The sequence below is a fragment of the Chinchilla lanigera genome, unplaced genomic scaffold, assembly GCF_000276665.1.
Source record: "Chinchilla lanigera isolate Chin_1 unplaced genomic scaffold, ChiLan1.0 scaffold00056, whole genome shotgun sequence".
In the NCBI taxonomy this organism is placed as follows: domain Eukaryota; kingdom Metazoa; phylum Chordata; class Mammalia; order Rodentia; family Chinchillidae; genus Chinchilla; species Chinchilla lanigera.
In genome coordinates, this window is record NW_004955457.1 from 1,187,942 (window position 1) to 1,207,729 (window position 19,788).

At 38.3% G+C, this 19,788-nt stretch overlaps 1 protein-coding gene across 1 annotated transcript in view; it reads left to right on the forward strand.

Annotated features, from left to right (window-relative positions):
- The window catches only part of Bard1 (BRCA1 associated RING domain 1), a 70,534-nt gene continuing 50,746 nt past the window's right edge, over positions 1 to 19,788 (forward strand). Inside the window, exons 1-3 of the mRNA XM_005396916.2 lie at positions 1 to 287; positions 9,208 to 9,264; positions 13,327 to 13,475. Of these exons, the coding sequence (XP_005396973.1) occupies positions 145 to 287; positions 9,208 to 9,264; positions 13,327 to 13,475 (349 nt within the window). The 5' untranslated portion in view covers positions 1 to 144. The remainder of the gene's footprint in view (positions 288 to 9,207; positions 9,265 to 13,326; positions 13,476 to 19,788) is intronic.

Sequence of the window (19,788 nt, forward strand, 5' to 3'; positions counted from 1 at the left end):
GCGCTGGCCCCGCCCCACGGCGTCCCGCCCGCCCAGTCGCGGGAACTGCTCTCCGTGTCAGGAGGCTGCCTGCGCCGAGTCCGACGTGGCTGGAGTCCGTCCGCTTCCCGTCTTCCCAGGTGCCGTCCTCGCTTCGGCGGGGCCATGCCAGGCAGCCGGCAGCCGAGGGTCCGCTCGGGGAACCAGCCGTGCCCCGCGCCCGCCATGGAGCCGGCGGGCGGCGGAGCCTGGGCCCACAGCCGCGCCGCGCTCGCCCGCCTGGAGCAGCTGCTGCGCTGCTCGCGCTGGTAAACACGGGCCGGGCGAGGGTGGCCGCCGCGTGTCGGGGCCCGGGGTCTTTCCTTTCCACGCTTCTCGCCGCCTGCTTTCCGGCCGGCGGGCAGTGGGTCTGCCCAGCGATCCGCGGTTTACTGTCCCCTCCCGTTCCCATCCCGTCCCGGAGGTTTTCCCGCCTCTGGCTTCAAACCGAGCTCAACTCAAATCGTTGGTGGTGGAGCTTTGGGCCCCGCCCCCGAGCCTGGGCCCCGCGCTCTCGCGCCGGGCCCCGCCCCCCGTGTGTGTGAGTGCGGGACTGAGCCGACGTCCCGTTAGGGTGAAGCGGCGGCCGTTCTGGGCTGGGTAGTCCTCGACATTTTCCTTATAGCTTCTTTTAGGATGGGAGGGATGGATGAAGTGTGGGAGACCCTCGTTAGGGATAGATAAAAGGTATCAGGGTGATGGGCACTGCTATTCTGTTTTTCTTTTCCTTGTTTTGGTCAAAAGACTGGCTTGGGGTGTGGAAATTGGCTCAGTGAAAGACTTTGCTCAATGCGCAAAGTCCTGGGTTCGATCTTTAGCACCAAAACAAAAACCCAAAACGTACAGGCCTGTAATCTCAGCACTCTGGGAGGCTGAGGCAGGAGGGTCTTAAATTCCCACCCCAGCCTGGGCAGTTTATAGGTTTAGGAATACATGGATCACAAAAAGGGTTGGGGTGTAGTTTAAGGGTAGAGCGCTCCTGGGTGAACCCCAGTACCCCCCACCCCCAAATACTGTCCAGGTATTCTAGTGCTGCACGGCTGAGATACATCTGTAGCCTGCTCAGGGTTATGCCTTTGGAAGACATTATCACGAGTGGTACTTTTTGCTTCATTTCCTGTAGCTTTTTCCTGTGTAGACCCCAAGGTTCATAAAACTCAGCAAAGGCCTTTGTTTTCGTTGCTTCTGAAAGTATCTAGTGAGCGCCTGTTGCATGCACAGCTCAGTATTTCTGCATGGAGATCATCCTGGTGGGTTTTCTTTCTGCTGTAACTATCAACTGTGTTCCCTTTTTGGAGTTTGTTTTGATTGTTTTACCCAATTTTCAACTTGGAGTTACTCGTTCAGCAGCTTTTTCTTTAAAAATGAAAGGGTTTAACTGTCACCATGCTTTGCAATTACATTTTGTTTTACAAAACGTCCTGTTTGACAAAATGGCATCATTACACTGCTTGGGAAAAGTGGTATTTTTGTTAGAGTGAGTACATGAAGGCATTGTGAGTTGTGTATGTATTTCCAAAACACATGGATTATCCATCTGAGAATAAAAATTTAAAATTGGCACTTCTGGTTTCAGTAACAAACACAATAGTAATTCACACGTTAATAGTTCAACAAAAGTTAGACATTCAGATGGCATATTTCTGTACAGAAACATAGTGTTCCACTTTGACTGTAGTCAGACTCCCTGAGTTTAGTGGCCAGCTTTGACACTATTGAATGGGCCAAGTTATTCTTTTTTCTGTGTAATTATTAGTTCGTTCTCCTGGATGGATTTATTATTAATAATAAATGTACAGAGGACCTACAAAGTGCCAGACTCTATTCTGGCTATTGGGGAGTTGTTGGTGAACAAAGAAGAAAAAATCCCAGCCTTTATAGAGTTTCTATTCTGTAGGAAGGAAGGAACTAAGTAAAAGTACATGTAGAAATTATTGGCATCATTGTCATAGAGTAAACAATAACTAATAGGAGTTATAAAAATACAAACAGAGGTGGCTTCTGCTTACTGATTTGGAAGGGAGCAGGGAATCTATCCACATATTTCTAGATTAGCCTAAGAGCAGCAAAGCTAGTTCCACTTTTTAATCACTTGCCAAATGTTTTTCTACCTTCTGTAATGAGTTGGTAGTAAGAGCCAGAAGACTTGGACGTAGACAGGTAAGCACCCCAGTCTTAATTTATCTCATCCAGTTGGCTAGAGAAAAGTATTGAATGCCAATGTGTTTTAGTGTATGAACCAGTGATGGATGAACTAAGTTTTAACCATTTCTTAGAATGTACATTTAGGCTTTGCAGGCCACAAATAGTTCCTATTTCTTTAAATCCCTTAAAAATATAAAAACTACTGTTTGCTTAAGGGTTGTGTGAAGAGAACCTGCTGGATTGATTTGGCCCACAGGCTTAACTTATACTTTTAATGGGAACCTGTCTTAAGTTTAAAAATCCTTTTGTATCACATGGATTTAATATATAGAGGTGATTTTGCTCTCACCTCATTGTCTTTGCAAGTTTGGCACCACCTGTCATGAAGAAAGCATGGCCAGTTGCACCTTACCCCAGAAAAAAATATATTGCTTCTAATCTCTCTGTGTTTGCCCTCTCAGTTGCCTGACATGTTGCTGGAAGGAACAGCTCCGGCAAGGTCTGCTTCTTACTTGCTTTTCACCAGTCAGAGCGGTGTCATATTACTTGAAATTTTGTCAGGGTGTCCTTTTACAGAGTTTCAAAGTTCTATGCAGTGGGCTAGTGATTACCCCGATTACCCTCACATTCAGCTTGCAGCTGTCATCTATCTGGTGTTCCCAGCTGTCACCTGTCTTGTGTAGCACATTGGATCTATTTTGCAGCAAGCGTTACTTGCTGGTGAGGGTGGATTGGCTACAATTCAGGGCATCCTTTCTTGACCTTTAACATGAATATGGCTTCAAGGTGAAGCTGATGAAAGTGTTCAAGAGGCCAGATGTGACATTTGTGTTAGGGCCAAGCCTTACAACTAGATAGAAAAAAGCTATTTAAAGATTTGGAAAGATGAGGCCGGAAGACCTTAGCATTTGAGAGGCTGGCGGAAAGCACTGTAGGAGGCAGGAAATGATAATAGGAGTGTCCCTATAAATGCCCCGAGTGTTATGTGATGATGCTTTGTGAATTAAAATAATTACGGAACTCTTGGATTCTTTTTGGGGGTGAGCAGATTTAGCACCTGTGACAATTGTATTTTGGAGTTTTAAAATCACTTTTACTAAAAATAAATATTACAACTTTTAGAATAGCCTCCCCCCACCCCCATGCTGCTCCTTTGAGGCAGCACAGTTTAGTGATTGTCCTGGCTTCAGATCTGGATCAGTGATTTGGTGTATGCGATCTGATCTTTGTGTGCTTCCTTTTCTTTATCTGCAAAGCGTACTAGGAGGAGCTTCTACCTTACTAGGTTGTAATAATTAAATGAGTTTTTTAAACAGGTTTCTTAGAGCCTTGCCTGCTACCTGGTAAGTGCTAGTTAATGTTTGTAAACTAAAGGATGAATTCCTGACCCAGCCTCCAGCTTTTGCCCTTCTTTCAGGAGTTTTCAATGTGAAGGCCAGTGGTCCTCACATGGTCCGATCGCTCCCTTTTGTTTGCTCTGGCATTGGTTATTCATTAGAACACGAAACCACTGAGGCTGTGCATTAGTGGGGTGACATGATGCGTTTTCCACCCTTAAGGAGCATGTGCTTAGCTTTAAAAGGCAAATGTATATACAGTTCAAGGCGAATTGCAGTGAAGGCCAGGGGCATATAGACAAGAGTACCTGGGTGAGTCCAAGGAGGAAAACTCTATGGGATTTTGGATTGGGCTTTAAGGTACAGACAGATTTTTATAAATGGAACCATTGCTAGTAGTGTGCAGGGAAGGGATTATTGCAAGTGACGGTGCCTTAATGTATCTTAATGAGGAATTGCAGGATAACCAAGGAGTGGGTCAGGTGGGCAGGGAGTTAAGGTGGGGTCAGATTGCTTAGTGATTGGCAGCCAAAAAATAAAACGTTCAGGTGGCTCACATAGCTAACTTCCTAAGGGGAGCAATTGATGTAGCTTTCCTGTGTTCTGTGTTCATATGTATTAATGAGAAGGGATTAGTTGGCTTTTAAAGGTGGTTCCAGTTTGCAGATTTTATATTGGTGTCCACTGGGTGTAAAACTTTGTATCAAAGTTTAATGTACATGGAAAAAGGGCACAGATTGTTGGTGTTGAGCTTGCATTATTGTTCAGCCTCCATATCTACTTACTTGTGGGATTTATGTATTGTGTTGAGTGATGTGTCTTTTGGCTATACTACTCATTTTATAAAGCAAGTTCACGTTTTTATGGGTACATAGATTGTTAGGGTTTGTTAAATTAATATATGAAAAAACTTAGGTAGGGTCACATTCGCAAAGTGGTGATACCAAATTGACCTAGTTAGTTCACCCGAATTGCCAGGAATCCTGGGGCTAATTACTTGTACTGAATAGTAACTAAGATCTCAAGGAAGATGCAGATGTAGGTCTTCTAGGATTTAGCACAAAACTACCACCCTTGTAGTCCCCTGTGAGTATCATAGTATAGAGTGATTACATAGGTGTTATATAAGGTGGTGACTTCTGGAGAGAAATTTGCCAGACACGTGGAACACTTTTATGTTTATTTATTTAATTCAATTAAGCCAGTTAATTAATTTATTATTTTGAGACAAGGTCTTGCTGTATTTCTCAGACTGATCTTAAACTCTTGGGAAGATCAGCAATTACTTAGATACTGTTTCACTTTGGAAGAAAGTGGATAGAAGACAGAATGGCCAACACTGAGTCAGGTACACATGATAGTCTCTGTGGCTTATCTAGTAGTTTTTCCCTATAGGAGGGACTGTTATAATTAGTCATTAATAGAATTCTATTGCCCACTTGACTATTGGGATATTTATTCAACATTTACTGATTCAGAGCCATCAGACATAATTTAAAACTTTTCCCATGTGATTTACTTGAATTGGCTTACAAAATGTGCAGAACAAGATGTTTCCATATCATCATCTGTTTACCTTGTTTGTTTGTTTATTTATTTATTAATTTATTTTGAGACGGGGTCTCACTATGCAGTTCAGGCTGGCCTTGAGCTCACTTTGTAGCCCAGGCTGATCTTGAACTTGCAATTATCCTCCTACCCCAGCCTCCTGAGTGCTGGGATTACAGGTGTGTGCCGCCACGCCCGCCTATTTACCTTGTTTATTAAAGACTTTATATCTTTATTCTTCTAAAGATAAATACAACAAATTGTTTAATTGGCTTGGAGGACCCCTGCTTTTTGTTGTTGTTGTTAAACACATTGGTCTTCAATTTAAAAACACTGAGGATTCTGTAAAATGTAAGAGTACTGGGGTGGCTTGTCTTGCCTGATAGTAAATAGCAGGTGCTGTTTCATGGGAGCTTATTTAGCTTCTTCCTTACTTATAAAAACTTAGGACTTTTTCCCATGTCTTTCTGTAACATGGAGTGGTGGAATTAATATCCTTGCCAGGTGCCATTTAACAGTTTTTAAAAATTAAAATTATATATGAACTTAGTTGACAAAATCAGTAGGATAGAGACTCTGGTGAACATGTTTGCCTCATTCCTCATCACCCTTAAGTTCTGTACTCTAAATGAAACACATCTTTTTACATTTTTAAACATCTCTGCATTTCCAAACACTGATTAATTCCCATTTCTTGATTTCTTTTCCTTTGTAGACATTTTGAATTAACTTCCATACTTCTCCTTTTAAAGATGAGCTTCCTTAACTGTTACCTCTTAACATGCCCTACAGAACATGACTGGATGTAAAATTGGTAGTACAAAATAACTTTCCATTACTATTTTTAAGGCCTCACTCCTCTATTTTGTAGTATTCTTTATTACCTTTGAGAAGTCCTGTGCCAGTCTGATTCCTTCTTAAAAGAATATATGACTTCTTAGTTTTACTACTTCTTAATGTCTGCAAGATTTTAGAATCTTACCTAGTGTTATGGCTTGTATCTAGATGTGTCCCCAGAGCCTCTCACATTCTTAGGGCTTTTTGGAGGTCATTTCATCTATGGTGTGTGAATGTGGATTAAGGGTGTGTGATACTAAATGAGTCCACTAATTGGAATTGGCATAGTTCTGGGTGTGGCCAAATGGATTTACAAAAGACCCAAACCCCACCAGGGGTGTGGGTGGCCTTACCCAAAAGGTTTGTACCCTGGAAGGGATAAAAGGGGAAAGTAGGCTTGCTGTTCACTGCCTTCTGCCTGCCACACCATGTACTGTTTCTCCTCTGTGGTGTCCCTCTACCACGCTGCCTTTCCTTGGAGACAGCTGGCTATGGACTAAAACCTTTTGCAAACTGTGAGCTGAAATAAATCTTTCCTCTTTTAACTTTGGATGTTAGGTATTTTGTCTCAACAGAGAGATCTAGACACCTAGATATCTTTAGTTTTGAAGTTTCATTGTTTGCAAGTATCTAGTATACCTGAAAGATAAATTCCTGGCAGGAGAATACTTGCTTTAAAAGCTGGGTTTGCTTAAAAAGCATTTAAAATTTTGGTTGACATCATCTACTCGAAAGAAAAATTCTTTTATTTGGAGACATCTTCTCAGCTAAGCTGTAACCATTCTCAGAAAGCCTGGCTTTGGCCCAGCTTTGTGCCAGTCTGTGTAGTTTTTTTATTCTTAGAGCTCTTACTGTATGCCATTTATTTTGTTTTATTTTATTTTATTTTGTACATGTTTGCAGTACATAGTGATTACATTCATGTATATAACACATTTTAAAGAAGAATTTAAAATGTGTTCTGTACATCTTTCAGAGCTAGCACTGTGGTGTGTCATAGTCCTCTCCCTGCCCCCCATGTGAGCTTGCTTGCATATCATGCATGTACTTCTCACTCACATGTCCCATGTCTTCTCCTTTATCTATTAACCACCTCAAAAAGTATAGCCTTGCTCACTAATTGGAATAATTAGTTTTACTGATCAGTTATTCGTAGATACTAAGTCACTGCTAATTACGTGACAGCAGCTGATTGGTAGGGTGAAGAGTAAGAACTATAGATGAAAAGTTCAGAGTCATTTTAGGAAGGAAGTTTAAAGTGTAGGAACAGAATCAAGCCATTGATGCAAGTATTGCCAGAGAAAGCAAGGAGGCTGTGGGCAGCATCCTGGTGGGGAATGCCAGCATTGAGAGGCAGGAAAAGAAGCAACTAAGGAAATGCTGAAATAGGCAGATAAAAGTGCTATAAGGAAACTAAAACTCAGTGGAGAGAAAGGCTTTAGGAAAGAAGGCGAGGTCAGCATAACTTGCAGTGTTTATGTGGTCACATTCTCTCGCCATTTAGCTTCAGGAAAGTTACGGAGGCTTAGATTGTTTTGAGTAGTCATATCTTAAATTGGTTTCTTCACTTAAGGATCATATAACACATTATTTCGGGAGAGGTACAGTGATGAAAAAGCTACCAGTTTTTTAGACATAAATTTGTTCATTTTTTATCATAGTTATTGAGAGCGTGAATAGGCAAGGAAGAGCTAGACTCTGGGACCTGCCTGGCATTACAGACTGACACTGATATATGGCTAAATAACAAGCAGGATTGGGGTAAAGGTGACGATGACGTAGGTAATAATACCTGAGGCCTGGGCTGGACATGAACTGCAAGGAGCTACAAGGCTGAAGAGAGTTCTGTCAGGGTATAGAGCCATCAGGTTTGGGCAGGATGATAGGATAAAAGGAGTAGAGGAAATGTATTGTGACAGGAGTGCTGTGACACCACTCTTGTGATCCTAGAGGCAGAGCTTACAGTGAATTAGAATATTTACCACACCTGATGAGGAATGAGGAGGTTAGTTTTGCTAGGTGAAATAATGAACAAAAATGGTAGGAGCTGCATGAACATTGCAGAAGAGATCATTTTAATTGCCAGAATCACAAGTCATACTTTTATTACTGTATTCTGGTAGTGTGGTAGAAAAACCAAATATGGTGAGTTTTTAAAAAGTAATGGCTTTTGTAATATCACTGAGCAGCATTTTCAGTATTTTGGGAATAGTGGTAATGTGGCTCAGTACTCTGTTTTTAACACTGTTTCTGAAAGCTCAATTTCACTTTAAGGTTTGTATTTATTAAAATGTGCAGTGTGATACTTTTGATCTTTTAAGAAATGTGGAGAACTGTTTTTTATTGATATGTGGATACCTATAGAGGTAATTGGATAATAGTGGTGTAAATACCTAAAGGTCCCAGGGTTAGTATGATAAACCAAGCACAGAAAATGTTCATCCTTTAAAGGCTTTCTTGTCTTGCTGCATTGTGTCCACTGAGTTTAATGACTTGATGTGTGTTTATTAAGAAGTACCAGTATCTTCCCAGGACTATCAAAGGTTGCAGGTATTTTCATGGACAACATTGGGAATATTTTGTTTCTTTCTCCTTCAGTCAGTGAATCATACTCAGTTTTTGGACTTGTACCTTAACAATTTTTATTAGCAGTTGCTTAAAGAACAAATCAACTACCTTGCTGTGAACTGAAAGAATAGCTAGGGGTTTTTTGTTTTGTTGTTTTGTTTTGTTTTTTGACAAGACACCTGTGAAAAATAGCTACTTAATGGTGAAAAACATGTATTTTTTATGGGAAACCATGGATTCTTACGGTTAAGGAGATTGTTTTATCTGGGAACGGTCCATGTTTATACCTCTTACCTAGCTGTCACCTCCACCTTCACTCTAAGAAATGTTCTCATTTAAACAGTATTTTAATCATTCTAATTGTGGGTCACATTTAGAGATTTATGGTCTTCACTTGAAATTGTTCAGTGAAGATGTACCTTAGTAGTGAAAAGAAACCAGTGCTTGGTTTTGTCACTAAGAAGTTTAGAGATACATGAATAAAGTTCCTTTTTCCGACTTCCCAGCAAATACATTATAAAAAGTGCTATAACTTGTACTGAGATTCATAGTTGTTATTTGGATTCAGCAGGTGCATTATGAGAGTGTCTTACCAGAGGAATAACAGCCTTTCAAATGAATACATCATTAATGTTTCCTGCTCTGAGAAGGAGAGAAGTATGGTTCTGTACACACTTGGATTTGTGAAATTGTGAGCATGAAACATTTATCTAACAGTGACCTAAATCTTGACTGTTTTCCTTTCTCCCATCAGCACTAACATCCTGAGGGAGCCTGTGTGCTTAGGAGGGTGTGAGCATATCTTTTGTAGGTAAGTAATTATAGGTTGATATATAAAATGTAACTCTATTTCTTTTTAGATAGCAATCCTGTGACCATGTTGATAATTGTATTTCATGTTTGTATATCTTTCATAATCTGTAACTGACTATACATGATCTCATTTGGATCCTTATTACTGTCTTAGTTTACATGTAAGAAAATAATGTTCAAAGGGTATATAACTTGTCCAAAGTTACAGAGCTCAGTTAAATAGCTTTACTAAGTTTGAGCGGGGGTTAATGTCTTCTATAATCCAAGTGTATCTGTTTTAAAAAAAATCTTCCAGTTTTAAATCTAGACTTTCAAAACTATGAAAGTCTAGTTCTTGCAGGTACTAGTTTCCTAACACTGCCATAGCAAAGTATCAAGGCCTGGGTGATGTAAAACAGCAGATATTGTCTACACTTCTAGAGGCAAGAAGTTTAAAGTCAGGGTGTTGGCAGGGGTTGTTCCTTCTGAAGCCTGTGAGGAAGAATCTGTTCTATGCCTCTACGTTAGCTTGTCATGGGTCGCTGGCGATCTCTGCTGTTCCTTGGCTTATAGATACATTACTTTCCTTTCTGGTTCATGTGGCATTCTCCCTGTGTGCGTATTTCTTTCTCTGTCCAGAGTTCCCTTTTTTATACCAATTCCTGTTGGATAAGAGTTCATCCTAATTATCTCATTTGAATTTGATGATATACTAAAAGATACTATTTCCAAATTAAGTCACATTCAGAGTCACTGAGTAGTTGACCTCATCATCTTTTGGGAGGACACAGATTTTAATATGACAGTGTGTGGTAGTTTGAAGTTATGATTTTCCCTCTGCATCCACAGTCATGGATCGAAATATTTCTAAAAATGCATCTGTATGGAACATGGTTAGACTTTTCTTGGTTTTATTCCCTAAATAGTACAATAGAAGTGTTTGCATTGTATAGGTATTTTAAGTAATATAGAGATGAGTTAAAGTATATGTTAGAATGTGTAGATTATATTCAAATATTGTATCTTTTTGTTTAGGGACTTGAACAGCCATAGATCATGGTATCCATGGGGTGTATGGATGTAGGAAGGTCTTGGAACCAATCCCTTGTGGATACTGAGGGATCAATATTTTATATCAAGCCCTGATAAGAGTAATCCATATGCTATCTTTAAGATACAGTTCATTTAAGACATATGGCAGAGATATCAAACTTTGTGGTCTCAGACCTTTTTTTTTTTGGTGATACTAGAGCTTGAACCAAGGCCCTTGTACTGAAATCTATCCACAGCCTTTTTTTATTTACTTGGAAACAGATTCTCACTAAGTTGCCTCAACTAGGCTTAAACTTGCCCTCCTTCTGTCTTTGTCTCCCACATTGGTGGGATTACAGGCATACAGTATCATGCCCAGATCTCAGACCATTTTATACTTTCAAAATTGAGGACCATAAACAGCTCTGTGTGTGTGTTTACCATATAGAACTGAAAATTCTTTGTCTCCCCTTGTGCTGGGATTACGGGGGTGTATCAGTCAGGGTTTTACTGGAGAAACAGATATAACACAGGATGTACAAATTATAAGTTACAAGATTGGCTTACGACGGTCAGCCAGAGAGTTGTATGGGGAAGTGTGCACAGGGTGTCTGCACACTGAAGTCTGAAGGAGTCAGTCCAGGGTCTGGAGTTCACTGCAGAGTTCCGTGCAAGTCCATACCAGGAGGCCGATGAGCCTGCGACGGAAGGCTGAAGGATTCAAGGTGAAAGCCAAAGAGTGCTCTAGAAGCCAGGAGACTAAGTCCAAGCTGAAGGTGAAGACTGGAGCTCCTCCAAAAGGAGTGGAAGTACCTCTGTTCTTCTTCATTTCCCTTTTATATTATCTAGGTGATGATCCACCCTAGGGTGGCTCCTCTATATCCTAGGGTGGCTCCTCTACACTGTAGGGTGTAGAATTGCTGAGCCGATTGCTGAGCCAGGTTTAGTTATGCTTCTAAACTTCTCAAGTTGACATAATCAATCAACCACTACAGGGGGTGTGCTCCAGTAATGTTTATTTTTATGCCCAGCTGGATATTCTTTAAGAGCAATACTAATTTTTCAGGTTGAATGCTATGTGGAATCAGTATCAGTAATATTATACTGTTACATTAAAATTGTAGGCTTATACACAATTTCAAATTAATCTTTTACCCAGCATGATTTTATGATAATCATACATTGGCCTTTTGAAAATATTAGCTCATTGGATTATATAGATTGGCTGAGAAATTATATATTTGTGCACAATTCTGAACTAATATATATAATAGTTTTTGTTGTTGTTTTGAGACAAAGTCTCTATGTAGCCCAGGCTGGCCTCGAACTTGAGACCATCCTCCTGCCTCAGCCTCCCAAGTGCTGGGACTACAGATATGCACCACCACGCCTGGCCCTCTGTAGAATAATTTGAGAATAGTTACAAAATAAACACAGAATTTGGGTTGAACATCCTTGATCCAGTAATCTGAAATTCAAAATGCTCTGAAAGATGAGAGTTTTTGAGTATTGACGTGCTGCTGAAAAAGTTTCAGTACTCAGAAATTTTCAAGTTTGTAAATTAGTGAGGCTCATCTGGTAAAGTGTATGCAAATATTATAAACTCCAAAGTCTGAGGCATTTCTAGCCTCAAAGCATTTCAGGTAGGGGATGTTGAGCCTGTATGTAAAGCAGACCAAAGTAGTAGTGCAATGTTGGATAGACTACTTAACTAACTGGATCTCATTTTCTTCTGAAAATCAGCTGGTGGTTCTCAAGGAATGGATTGCAGATTATATTGTACTGGTATTCCTTCAGTAGTGCACGAGAATTAAGTTAAATTGCCTGAGTAATTAGTTTACATGTTTTTGTGTGTGTTGGAATTCCAAGTTAGAATTCTGTTTTGCTTTGTTCTCTTTTGAGGTAGGGTCTCACTTTCTTATCCAGTCTGATCTTGATCTCTTGATTTAAGAGTTCCTCTTGCCTCACTCAGCCTTGTGAATAGCTGGGACTATACCCAATGTGCCTGACGCAGTTAGAGTTCTTCACTTTAAGCAGAGACACTTATAGAAGTTCCTTTGCTTAAGAAATTGGACATTTATTAAGCTTGATGATCTCAAAGGTGTCTCCCAACTCTACTATTCATTTTCACTTTTTTCTGAATTATTTTGTGTCAGGAATCATGCTGAGAGCCAAGGATATAAAAAGTAGAAATGCTATGGGTTTTGAGGATAGTTCATATAATAAGAATGAATTCTCTGCTCCTATAAATGAGTGGGCTGCTTGAGAAGGTGTTGATTGGGGGAGATGTGGCTTTTACAGTTACCATGTTCCTCATTCCCAGCAGCACCCATTCATGAAGCTAAGAATGGAGTACATTGCGTAGGGTTTTGTTCTGGAATTCATAGATGTTTCAGGGGAGATTGTGAGCTCCCTAGCCCCCATTAAACAAGAGTATGTGTATATATATGTGTGCCTGTATATATTTAAGTTTGCAAAGCATTTGTAACTGCAAATATTAGGAAAACCTTTATTCCTGACTATGAGGTAACTTGGAGTGACTGAGTCTCTAGATTATAAAATTGTATGAAAGAATCAAAGATCTTGTCTCAAAAGCTCCTTTAAAACTATTACACACTTGTCCCAAAACAAAACAAAGGATACTTCCTGGCCCTCTTTGCAATGATTCTAAGTATTTCCATAAAATGGAGTATTAAGATTAGGTGAGAGGAGGTTAGGATTGCATGGCTACCTTGTGTTAGATACTGTATCTGTTTACATCTTTATCTGTACTTAGCTCTTTAGATGCTCTAGATTTGTTTGCAAGGAAAAATTATACGACTAACATCAAGCTAAATCAAGCCTCAAAGTAGTTTCATAGTAAATTACATCAATTTGAGATTTAGATTTTATGTTTCATGCTTTATAAACATACTATTTTAACAAATATTTCAGAATTTACCATTATATGTTAGAACAGCCTCTATTTTATTTACTCTTGTTCAAACTGTTTATTGTATACTTTCTGAAATTCAGATTCTGCTGAATATATGTGTGTGTGTTTTTTAAGTGATTGTGTAAGTGACTGCATTGGAACTGGATGTCCAGTGTGTTCCACGCCAGCCTGGATCCAAGACGTCAAGATAAACAGACAGTTGGACAGCATGATTCAACTTTGTACTAAGCTTCGAAATTTGCTACATGGCAATAACTTTTCAGGTAAAAAATATTACTGTCTCTTATTAAATAACTGATTACTTCATATTGATCACATAAAGAGTGTAAAAGATCTATCAGCAATTCTAAGATTTGTAGTTTTGTTGTTGTTTCTACTGTTTGACTCATTTTGAGAAATGACAGCAAAAAGTTCTCTTATTTTATAGATGGGAAACCAAGATTCAGAGAGGTTAAGTGGTCTTGCCTAGTCACATGTAGTTTGTATAAGAAGCATAAGAGATAGTCTATTTCATTTTCCCCTCCCTTCCTCCCCCTCTCTCTTTTTCTTTCTTGTTTTTTGGTTTCTTGAGACAGGAGCTTGCTATGGATTCCAGGCTGGCCTTGAACATACTGTTTATCCCAGGCTTGGCTCAAACTCATGGAAACCCTTCTGCTTCAGCCTCCCTAGTGCTGGGAGCTGTTTTTTTGGATTGTTAGTCCAGACAATTTTTCACTATCTTCTAATGGCTGCTTTTTGCAGTTATTCTGATTTCTGTAGAATATATGTGGAATAACGATTTTGTCATTAAGAGTGCTTAACTCAAATATACTTTTGCAAGATAGAATACAATATTCTTCCATGGATCACTCTTTTAGACTGAATTAATTAAATGAGCACATTTTGGAAGAGTGAAAAATCTAATACTCATTTTCTCTTCTATATGAATAGGAGTTAATGTTTTTCAAATTGTTCTTAGACTCTGTGTATTAACTATATGTCTTCCTATTGTGCTTTCTGCTGAGAACTAATTAACTGTGAAAAGAAAGTAAAGTGTTTTGAATCTCATAACTGGATATTGGAATTGTCTTTTTATTGACCAGATCATGCCATTTTATTTAGCATGTGCTTATAGGAGAACCTTTTCTTGCTTGGCAGGATGCCAAGAATGATTGATAATACTAAAATAAAATGGTGAATTTCTTTCTCTAAATCTTTTGTTCTTTCAATTCTGAAATGATGTATTACTGTCAGCTACTAAGATGAAGTTGGTTAAAGGAAGAAACACAGCAAATATTTTGAGTCTTACTGAGCATAGGTCCCTATTTTTAAGAGGAATTTAAAGTGTATAGTCTATCTGAAAAGTTTCCATCTGCTTATCTGGATCATTATATTAGTCTCCACTTTTTCAATGATAAAATATGCTATAGTGTTAAAGTTTTCTTACTTTTGGGTGTAGTTAATGCACACCTTTTTAGGGTGCTTTTAAAAATATATTGTGGTTGTAAACCCTTTCAAGAATACAATGAGGGAAAGAATTTTCAGTGTTTGTATCCTAGTTGAAAAGATCAGTGTGTAATATGGCTCCCCTCACCACCCCCCATGGGTCTGTGGGTTAATTCAGGATTCTCAATCAGAAATCCTTGCATCTTTGGCAATACTCCAAGTTGTACTTAGGGCAGGATCAGTGAGACTGTGAGTTAAATGTACCATCTGAACAGTGTTCATATCTTTGTGACAGTAGCTTTCATCAGATTTTAAGGCTGTGTAACTTGCTAGGCTTATTAGCTGTGCCTTGAAATTTGGGGTGCTACTTAGAGGCTCTCATATTTTGATATGACTTCTCTAGTTACTGTGTAATAAAAACTGGGTAGCTTAAACAAAAGACTATAAACCTGAGCTTAAGATGTATGTGAGATTGGTTCCATCCCCTCTGAGGTCCATGAGGAAGAATCTGTTCTAGCGCCATCTCCTTGGTTTGTTATTTAGCTGTCTTCCTGTTCACATGATGATCTCCCTGTACAAGTGTTTGTACCAACATATTTTATAAGGACCCCAGTAATAATCTACTAGGGGTCTATGCCATTCTAGGATACACACCATCTTCTAATTATGCCTGCAACGACTCTGTTTTCAGTTAGGGTTGCATTCTGAGGTAGTAGAGGTGAGGGCCTCAACATATAAATTTAGGGAACAAGAGGAGAGACACAATTTAACGCATAATAAGTAATATGACATTTTCAAAAATGAAAAACTAAGGGTAGAGTATCCTTTACAGGTTAACTACCATCAATTATGGCATGCTGGGGTACTGCGTACTTTGGAGTACAAGGAAGAGTAAGATAGACTCCTTTTCCAAAAATGTTATGGTAGTGAGTGATGTTTGAATCATTAGTATAGTTGTCACATAAATCCCTTAATACTTCATCATTAAGGAAGATAATTAAGACAATTGAGTTTAGAACAAATTTCTGGGTGGGCTTCTTACAGTACTGCCTTATCTAAGTAGAGGTAAAATTGGATGAAAGAATTAGGGCAATTCGTTTTCCGACTGGCATTTAGTGTTTATTTTCATTATAATGAGTAGATGAGAGTCCCTGAGTTCTATCCTAGCACCACACAAAAAAAAGAAAACAAAAAATAATAATAATCATTTTAATACTTACTAGACTATCAGTACTGCCTTCAATGTTACTCCTCGCTTCCCCTTCTGGGATTGAACCTGGGATTTTACACCTGCTAGGCAAGCACTCTACTGATAGCTATGTCTCCAGCCACTCAACATTACTTATTTTAAGATGAATTGGAATTTTAGATAACACAAAATCAGAAGTTTAGGAGCTAGACACTCATCTTAATCCCCTTAATATGTAGCTGAGAATATTGAGGACCTGGGTTACACAGGTCATTCATGTTGTAAGTTTCTTGCATATGTTTTTTTATGTAGAACAATGTTTTTGTTAAAAGTATGGATATTTATTAATTTTTTTTGCAGTGGATAAAGTTGGCACTGCTAGGACTAATTCATGTCCCAGAGACTAAATTAAAATAATTTTAAAGCAAATTCTCAGATTTTGGCTTACAGAATTCATTTTATAATTGTAATATCCTTCTTTGCTACCCTGATAAGAAATGACAACAAATCTAAAGTACGAATATAATGAAATATGTCTACCTGGGTATATTCATTTACATGCTACAAAGCTTTTTCTACTTTAATGTAAATGACATTGTTACCAACTTTTCCTCTCCCAGCCATCTCAAAACACAGAAGCCTTGAAGAGTATTTGGAATTGTTTTTCTGAAGCATTTTCGTTTTTTAACTCAAGGAGTATTGAGCTACCGTCCCTCCTACTCCCATGGTTTATTATATTTCAATTAGTTAATTAGTTTATGAGACAGGCTCTCCTCTGTAGTCAAGCTTGGCCTGTAACTCACTATGTGGCCCAGGCTAGTCTCAAACTTGTGATCTTTCTGCCTCAGCTTGTGGAGTAACTGGTACTGCAGGAACGTGTCCCTCCTCCCCTCTTTATAGTTTCAGTGCAGTGCCTTTGTGTTAGTTCATCTGTTAAGCACTTTCAAAAGTGTAAGTTAGACATATATATTAGGTAGATGCAATTAATAATTGGGAACAAGTGATGGTTGGTCCTTTTTGTAATGAGATTAGAAAATGATCTTATTATAAGCTCCAAAATTGTATCTCTGTTAAATGGTCAGTCACCTGTTGAAGATGATGAATTAAGTGAAATGGTTAAGCATCTTTCATTTCTTTTTACCTTTTAAAAAACCCTGTAGTTCACAATTTATCTTTCAAGTGAACCTTGTTACCTGCATTTATTATAAAATATATAATGACTGTAATTAAGGTGGGTAATTAGGAAGAAGTTGTCAAATCATGGACATTATATATATGGCATACTGGAGATAAAGAAGGCTGATTTATGTAATACTTGTCTAAAATGAGCTGCTAAAAACTCCCAATAGATTTTTCTCAGTTCAGTGTACTTTAAAGAGAAGAGATTGTCAGATTTTTCTGATCGGTGTTTATGGATAATTTTAGCTTATTCTTTATAACATAATCTGCTTTGTACTAATAGAGTTAAATTTAAAGGTTTTTATTTTCTCTCGAACCCTGTGAAATGAAATTAGACCTCGCAGGTGCTGGTCAGGTTCTATGGAACATGTTTGTGGTGTTGATGTTAAAGACACTTTGATTATTCTTTCATAGGATCATAATTTCCCTTTCTCTCTTCGGGTTTAGCTAGTCTTTCTGAAGTGATTACATAGTGTTTCATATATGCTATAACTTTTGATAATAGATTAAGATGAATGTTTGATTAGGTGTGCTGTTTTTTAAATAGAACTAAATACTACTTAACTTACAAAGTATACACTCTTTAGTAAAGACATTAATGTTGTACAGATGGTAAGCAGAGTACTTGATTTCTTTAATAAGGGACTAGTTAATCAAAGAGATTTCTCAGCTTCTGTTATGAAACCTGTAATAGAGAATAATTTGAAAGGCACACAATGCCCATCATTATGATCCTTTGATGTAGATTAATGGTAGTGAAATCATATTTTCTAATTGCTTCTCATTTCTGTAGTTTATTATTAAATTTTAAGAAAAACTTTGCAAGCAGCACCTTAGTAACATGTGCACATCTTTTCCTCAATATTTTGTGTTGTACTCTGAAATATTTAAATTGAGAGAACTAGAATTCTTTGAAATGTCAACGTTAAGAAATTTGCTATGTAGAGGGAAGGCTGATATTTTTCTTCCTGAAATGAATGTGATAATTTATTATGCTTAGAAACATTCACCCATTAAAAACTATTGTAGCTATGAATAGTATGATTTCTGTTTCAGTGATAGTATTGTTTTTGTTTTTATACTTTTGTCTTAGAGATGCTGCATAAAATTCAGAAATTTATAGTCGTGCTTGCAGTTGTGGGCTTACTTATACCAAATTAGATAATTAAAACCTTTTTGAGCAAAGATATTATTAGTGGATTATCAGTAAAAATTACTGTGTACATACAAATTACGTGAACGTTTCCTGTCTTCAGTAACTTCTTTATCTGTTGGGAAATTATGTACACCTGAATGTGAATCTGTTGTCCTTTTAGTTTTAGGGATTGTAGTCAGTTAAATGTGTTATTACTCCTGATAAGCCTTCCTTTTCCTTTAAGTGGCAAGTTCTCTGTTTGGTAAGGATTATAAATACTAAGGATTTCAGGATTTGAGTGATTCTTAATGGGAAATATTGTCACCTGTGTTTAAGAAATAAATTTTAAAAAATCAAATATAAGTTTTTACAGATTTACCTGAGGATTAACCTTTAAGTCTTTGTAATCCTGAGCCTTTCTTAAAAAGTAATCTTGGTAACATTTCATTTTGACCTTTCCTCCGGGCTTGAGGTTATGTAAGAAATGGCTTAGGTTTGAAATCTTAGCACAGCAAAAAAAGAGACCTTGTTGAATTTAGATGTAAAGTCCCAGTGTGAGTGGGTACCTCATTCAGATCGTTGTGATTTCCAAGATTCTGTCTCAGTAATACTTTGTGGACCAGATGATGATGTTCAGCTTCAACAGGGGAAGGACGGAGCAGCATCTGCCTTTATCAAGATGAACCTATTGCCTCTAGTTATTTTATGGCTTTACTGCTGTAAGTCTAATGCTCTCGCCTCAGCAGGCAGACTTGTGAAGTTTTTATTTTTATTTTTTTTGAGACAGAGTCTTGCTATGCAGTTCAGGCTGGCTTTGAGCTCACTTTGTATCCCAGGCTGGCCTCAAACTCACAGTGATCCTCCTGCCTCAGTCTTCTGAGTGCTGGGATTATAGGCGTGCGCCACCATGCCCAGCCTCATTTTTAAATTTCATACTTTCTTGTTAAAAGTTTATTCTTGTATCCCACAGGTTTGTTCTAGGATGAAAATAGTCTGTTTCGATACAGTATTGTTTTTAACACTCAACTATTGTGCATTGGCCGAAATGTGTGCTAAACTCTGGTTTGGGTACTGTGTTGGTTACTTTTCTCTCATTGCTGAGACAAAATACCCGATGTTTAAAATTAAGAAAGGAAAGGTTTATTCAGCTCACAGTTGGTGGAGGTTTCAGTCCATAATCAGTTGTCTCCAAGGCAGCATGGCAGTTGGCAGAGAGAGGCAGTACTGTTCATGGTGGCGGAAGACAGCAAAACAACAGACCTATGAAGTTTTTAGAGTATAGTTTGACTGAAAGGTTTTTTTGTTTGTTTTTTGGTAGACAAGTATCACATCTGAAGTTCCTACATACTCTATCACTGAGCTATATCCCCAGCCTTAAAATTAATTTTTCTGTCCCTTGTATAAATAGAAGAAACATTGCTGTTTCCACCATCAAAATACTTGCCCTTGCTTTGAACACACACTTACCCAGTCATTCTTGCTACTGTCTGAAGCAGCTCTGGAAGTCTCTTTTCGTGAGTGTCTTTAATTGAGCTATCATAGCTGACTTGGCATTATGAATTAATTCAAAACATTTACCTTTCATGGTCATTTTGACTTCGGGGAAGAGCCAAAAGTCCATTGATGCCAGATCTGGTGAATAACATAT